This window comes from Silene latifolia, chromosome X (genome assembly GCF_048544455.1).
Source record: "Silene latifolia isolate original U9 population chromosome X, ASM4854445v1, whole genome shotgun sequence".
In the NCBI taxonomy this organism is placed as follows: Eukaryota; Viridiplantae; Streptophyta; class Magnoliopsida; order Caryophyllales; family Caryophyllaceae; genus Silene; species Silene latifolia.
In genome coordinates this window covers 34877879-34884692 of record NC_133537.1, presented here as the reverse complement: position 1 = coordinate 34884692, position 6814 = coordinate 34877879, and the positions used below count along the sequence as shown (strand labels likewise).

At 34.7% G+C, this 6814-nt stretch overlaps 1 protein-coding gene across 1 annotated transcript; it reads right to left on the bottom strand.

Moving 5' to 3' along the window:
• Positions 1 to 1696: 1696 nt before the first annotated feature.
• LOC141623216 (desiccation-related protein At2g46140-like) lies at positions 1697 to 3326 on the bottom strand. Its single transcript, XM_074439294.1, has one exon. It carries the CDS (start codon positions 3154 to 3156, stop codon positions 2251 to 2253), a length of 906 nt encoding a protein of 301 aa, XP_074295395.1. The 5' UTR covers positions 3157 to 3326; the 3' UTR covers positions 1697 to 2250.
• Positions 3327 to 6814: the final 3488 nt, after the last annotated feature.

Here is a 6814-nt window from a genome sequence, read left to right as displayed (position 1 = left end):
AGACAAATTCACTACTCCCGCTATTAATATTTTACTCTTATTAATGAAACATTAGTAGTAACATCTCACTACTTGCCTGTAATCATTGTTACTTTCACTACTCCTGCCGTATGTTACTGTCACTACTGCCGCATTAATATTGATAATTTCACTACTTCTGCCGTAATTATTGTTACTTTCACTATTGCCACATTAATATTGATTATTTCACAACTTCCGTTGTTGTTACTTTTACTATTCAAATTACTTTTACCACTTAGGCATGCAATTTTAAGAGGATTATATATTTATATAAATATATTAAATATATGCATTAAATCAAATCGAAATAATTATGCAATATTATATATTATGGAATCTAACTTAAATTATTTATAACCTACTTATATTATATTTTTGTATGTTAAATAATTAACAACTCTATACATCTAATAAACTATAATAAAGTTTAATAAAATTGCATAGATTTTAAATTTAATATATGATTTTATGATGATAATAATTAATACCATAAGTGTGCATATTTATATTAATTAATTATTTTATTTTAAGAAAATTGACCATCTTCTAGTCTTTTATAACTATTTAGGAAAATTACCAAGCATTTTTTTATTTAGTCTCCTTGAAATTAACCATCTTAATTAATTATTTTATTTAAGGAAATTGACCATTAATTACCAAGGTTCTATATAATTTAATTTTAACCGAAACTATATAATATTTGCATTGAGATCCCTTAATCGGGTCCATCACACGGTACTAGTGATTTAAAACTATATAGTATAATTAATATGTATAACTTTCTTTAATTACATTGAAGTCCCTTGGTTTCTAGAATTAATATATAGTATTGATTGATTGATTAGCAGTCAGAATATTAAATAAAAATCAACATAAATTTTAATAATTCATTAACAAGTAATTTAATTCATTAATTTGAAAATTAGAATCTATTGTTCAAGTTCTTGGGACTAATTAGATTAGGTTTTGGGTAAGAAGGGCAGTAAATGGAAAATTAATGAAAAAGTGTATGTGGAAGAGTAAGGTTCGTATGTGAAAAAAGTAATTCCGTAAATATAATCGCTCGCAAAAAAACTTCTTTTAATAATATAAATAAATAGATAAATAGATAGATAGATTTGTATATATATAGATAGGCCTAACAATTGCCACATAATAAACCAAAAGCCTTAAAAAAACACCCCACAAATCCCCAAATAATGGAGCCACCTAACACTCAAACCACAGACCGCCCTACAACGGCGTATCAAGACCCATCTACTCAAGAACAAATCGTTGATCAATGGTATTTTTCTCAATTCCCTCTTTTTATTTTATTTATGTATAAACTTCTTTGGTCCGGTCAATAATTTTCTTTGTTTGAAATTTTCTTCACATATTTCAAACAATTAACTATCAACTGGAACAGAAGGAATATTTTACGTGGGTGTTGTTTTAAAATACGAGAATTGGATTAATAATTTTAAATCAATTTGGTTTTATATGCAGTTGTTCATGTTGCTACGATTGCTTTCAAGGCTTCTTCGACTTCATCTGCTGCAATTCTGAGACTAATTTTTAGTATCTTCTTCTTAATCTGCAATTTATAATATATTTGTAATCAACCCCTTTTAATTCAAACAATTAATTTGGAATGCGATGATAATTTTGTATTGTTACGAAAATTTCGTCGTTAATACTGAAGTAGAGACGTAGTATTGATTAATTAAGCACAAATTCTTGTTTACATCAAAAAAAAATTAAGTACACACAATTTGGAGACAGTTGACTATAGCGTTGAACTGTCGTTGAAAAGAATAATTGTGCTTTTTTTTGTCCTGATGGTTGAATTGACTGGTTGTTGTGATTGTGCTGGCCCCTTTGTCGATATTAATTCCGTTTCCCGAGATAAGTCGTTGTGTTAGTATCCAAACGGATTACTTTCCTAAGTAATTCTCGGTTATGAGTTCAGAAAGTAAATTATTTTCAAACTAAAGATCACGAAAGACGGTGAATTTGAAAAAGAAAAGGCTCCACTTTTTGAAGTCCTAACCGGGAGTTATGAACCATCAAACTTTACCCGATCAAAAACATTGATTGACCATAACTCTTGGCCACGGGTTCAGAATGCAACAAAAAATTTCAAAACGATATAGGGTTGTAGTCATCTTTATGTATACTCTATAACAGGCGGTATTAATCGCTTCAGAATCAAATATTTTCATTCGGATCAAGTACTTGCCTAAATACCTAATCATCGTCATTGTCATCGGCTTTCTTAAGCTTAGTTCTACCTCCTTCCTTGCTAAAGGGAAGTAACATAGGGCCAAAGACACTATTAACTTCAATGCTACCCTTAACAGAATACCCTGTTCCCTTACCACTAATCATATCCCATAAGGCAGACCCAAAGTCTTTAGGCCTAAAACTTATCGGAATCTCTATGATCCCTTCTCCATTTTTCTCAATATTTGCTGATTTATCAAGTTTTGCGCCACCAATGTTTACTTCCCCTAACCAAACTTGGTATTCCAAGGAATTCAACCCCATATCGAAATCGTTCTTGTTCATCAACTTCAAATGTAATGTAGCCTTGGTTTCCTCGAATGAGAAGTCCTCGAATTTGATCGTCTCCAAATCGACTTCCGGTTTATAAGGGATTGGAATTTCACCCTTTTTCTCAAGTGGTAGAGTCAATTTTCCTAGGACAGGCACGTCCATTATAAGTTTTACGACCACCGTGTATGGTATAATGCTACCTTCTTTGATATCCTTGTAAGTTTCTTTGATATCATCATAGACTAATTTCAAGGGAACCTTGATGGTCTCGGACCCGTGTGCTTGGAGGGTCCCAGCATCGGGTATTAGGCCTGAGACGAGCTTTCGCCCTTCGCTTTCAACGAGGTAATCAATGTCACATAGTGGGATGGGAATGGGGTTGGGATTTTGTACGAGAACATCTACTATAAGCTCTATGGTCTTGAGATCAATGGCGGGGACGTGGATGGCGGTCACATCGGCTGTTGGCTTCCCAAACCCAACCGCCTCTTCGATTTTATCACCGACGTCTTGGATGAAATCCTTCACTTTGTCCATGAATCCTCCACCTTCTTCTTCATCTTCTTCTTTGTTTGGTTTGCGATCAGACGATGCCATAGTTGCAACGAAAATATGGTGTTTGGTGAATGTTAATTGAAAGGGCAAGGAGAATTTTGGGTTTGGTGGATATTAAGTTATTTGAAGGGAATTTGTACGAGGGGAATCAACGATTGAGGATGGGAAGGAAGAAGGGTGAACAAGAGTAATTAGAGGAAAATGAATGGATTGGCGGGCATTTCTGTTACTGAAATATAGCCATCGGATCGTAAAACTATCATATGCATTATACTGACTTTTTTTTTATTGACAATTGGATAGATAAATTACCGTTCCTACAATAGTCTAGCCTTCTTGGCAAATATTATGCACAAGAAAGACATACATAATACTCCCTCCGTCTCGGTCATTTGTTGTCCTTTGGTTTTGGCACAAAGACTAAGGAAAGGGGAGGGAGTCAATTACTAAATGACAATTGGAATAAATTGAGTGTGAATGATCAAATTACTCTTCAAATTCATTCTCAAAATAGTAAGAACAACAAATGACTGAGACACCCCAAAATGTAAAAGGACAACAAATGACCGGGACAGAGAGAGTACTACATTACGAAATACTCCATCTTGTTGTCCTCTGGTTTTGGCACAAAGACCAAGGAAAGAGGCGAGGGTCAATTACTAAATGACATGTGGATGAAATTGAGTGTGAATGATCAAATTGTTCATCAAATGTAATCCCAAAATAGAAAGGACAATAATTGACTGAGACACCCCAAAATAAAAAAGGACAACAAATGACCGGGACAGAGGGAGTATAAAATTACAATTTATTGCTAAGGAACTATGAAGGTTGATATAATTGCGCCGGGTATCTTCAAAATGTCGGCGGAGGACGGTAGAATAGTCACGAGCTTCATTTTCAACAACTTTAATATACCGACTTACTTATTACTGAGTAATTCGATTTACTAGTAATAGGTTTACTAATTGTAATTAACATTCCGCTTTTTCAAACACTACCTTGTAAAATTCAATTGATGTGAATCTAATAAATAATAATCGTGTTAAAAGGAGTATGGATTAGCATTCGCTTGAGGAGATCAGCTGACGACTATATTATTGATCGAGGATTAGTGGGCATCCTGATTTTGAACAAAAATAAAAGAGAGTTTATGAATCAGTTTCGTATCTTTTTCTCTCTATTTCTTCTGCTTTCTCTCCACTTCGTCGGACACTTGATTTGTAACACCCCCATTTATTTAAAGGCCTGGACTAGGACTCCTTAGATAAAGAAGGGTGTTACCATCTCGGAAATCCGAGGCAGTGCATAACAAAGGAAAGATAAACAGTATTTTAAATTAAAAGTTTATAAATGTTTACATCTGAAATGAAACAAGTCTCAAAAACTGAAAATAAAGTCCGATAACTAACGAGAACTAAAAGTGGGCTAGCTCTAAGTCGGGCAATCCAAGCTCCTTCCCATCCAGGCTCCTATCTCATCTCGAGGTACCGTCAAGCTGCTCCCCAATATTTGGATCGTCACAGGTGTTCACGAATACACGGGGTCAACCACGAGGTTGAGTAGGGAATACAATGAAACAACAAAATATGATATGCATGCTCCTCCGTCACCTCCATCTCCATCTCAACTCATATCTCATAACCCGGAGCACCCAACCATACCGATCCCCTAGACTATATATCGACCGTAGCCGATCCGCATTTCACCGAGGACACCAGGGCAAGTCCTGCAGAACCCGCCCGGGCCTTATCACAACATCATCTTCACCACACCACATCACCACAACATCCTCCATCTCCAATGCATATGAATGCTCAAAAGAAATTAATGCAACACAATATATATATCTTTGAACTGATCTATCATAAAATCATGCCGGTTACAAAATGTTGTGATAACATACTCAATACGATCAATTCACCAATCACCTTCCAAGATATGAATCATAACGTAAATCAACAATCACGAAGCAAGTCAACGTTCACGCTTTGGTCATACGAAACACAAACAAGTCAACACAATTCAACATCAACGATAATAAGTCAAGTGTATTTCCCTACCTTTTCGCAATCCAAGCACACACAAGCAATCACTTATGATCCTTCACTTATCCATCACCTACATAACATAATTATGTATAATTACCATCTACTCAGTCAATTAATCATGCACATAACCTAGACTCATCATAACTTAATAGGAATATCAATTTAAAGAACAAACACGACTTTTCCTGATTTTCCTGCTCATGGCAGACTCGGTATAAAATGAATAACTAATTCCAGAAAATTCGAATTGATGCAAGGCCAATTGAATTGGAACCCCATGAGTCTTAGCTACAATTTATATCTAACGTGTTTTTCTCAAATTCCAAACTTATCAAGGGTTTTCAGACTGATTTCCAAAAACTGACAGAAACCATCGCATAAAAAGTATTGATTCATAAAACGAGTTTAAAACATCATTTTGCAGTAATTCCAAATCCTATTATCATCTAGACTATACAAATATGATGTATGAAGAAGCCTCATAACTGAATCGACATAAAAATTAGGGTTTCAAATCATTTTCCACAACCAAATAAGATTCGCGGACTTTTCAGCGACATGTTCATAAATAAATCACCTAGGACAAACCATAACGAATTTGACTATGAGATTTTATATGCATAAACTAGACATCAAATAAACAGGACTCTCTTTTCAAACGTTTTGAAGACGAACACTTTAAAACAGTATAAACAATGGAATGAAATCGACTTACAAACAGGGAGATCGAATTAGGTTGGAATCGATGAGAAATCTTCAATCAAATGAAAGGCTCGACAATTCTTCTTCCTCTCCCTCTCTCTAGGTTTAGAAATGGTTTTATGAATGATAAAATGAAATTAGAAATGACTCAACTGTTAAAAGAGGGGAGAGGGAGAGCGGCTCTTAGATTAGGTTTAGGGTAAGTGATGGTTACATGTTCCGGGTAAGGCAAATGGTTTAAACGGGTATGGTAATTGGGTAAATGTAGATGGGTAGATGGGTGATACGATTCTTGACCCAAAAGACAAAATGTGATGTAGCCCGACTCAACATATACGATATAAACCCGACTTAATAACATTCACGATATTACGATGCAACCAATATGAAATGTATAATAACTAATATATAATAATATCCGTTTAATCGATTATATAAGATACGGGGTATTACAGTCTACCCTCCTTAAAAGAAACTTCGTCCCGATGTTCGCTCCCGTACTCAAACATCAAAAGGGGTATTGTCTATCGTACATACGGACATCACGCATTTCTATCACAGTTAACACACACTTTTGACACATCAATTAAATATAACAGACACGAAATGTTACATTCTACTCTCCTAAAAATAAACTTCGTCCCGAAGTTTAACTCATCTTCACATAACCCAACTAATCAGAAGTAAGAACAAAACATAGAGAACTCGTTTGCATAGGTACCGCACAACGGAACATCAACTTGATCAAAACCACAATCTACAAACAAACTGAACATAAACATTAAGATTTTACAATCCTACCCAACTAAAAACATGGTTACGTCCTCGTAACCTCTTTTCAACTTTCATATTCCTATGCAACAAAATCACTCAACAACAACATGTAGAAAAAGAACACATGATAAGAGATTGCGCAGTAACATTAAAGTCGAAAACAAGGTTTTATT

Coding starts and splice junctions, on each gene's coding strand:
- LOC141623216 (XM_074439294.1), bottom strand. CDS start 3,156: ATGGCATCGTCTGATCGCAAACCAAACAAAGAAGAAGATGAAGAAGAA.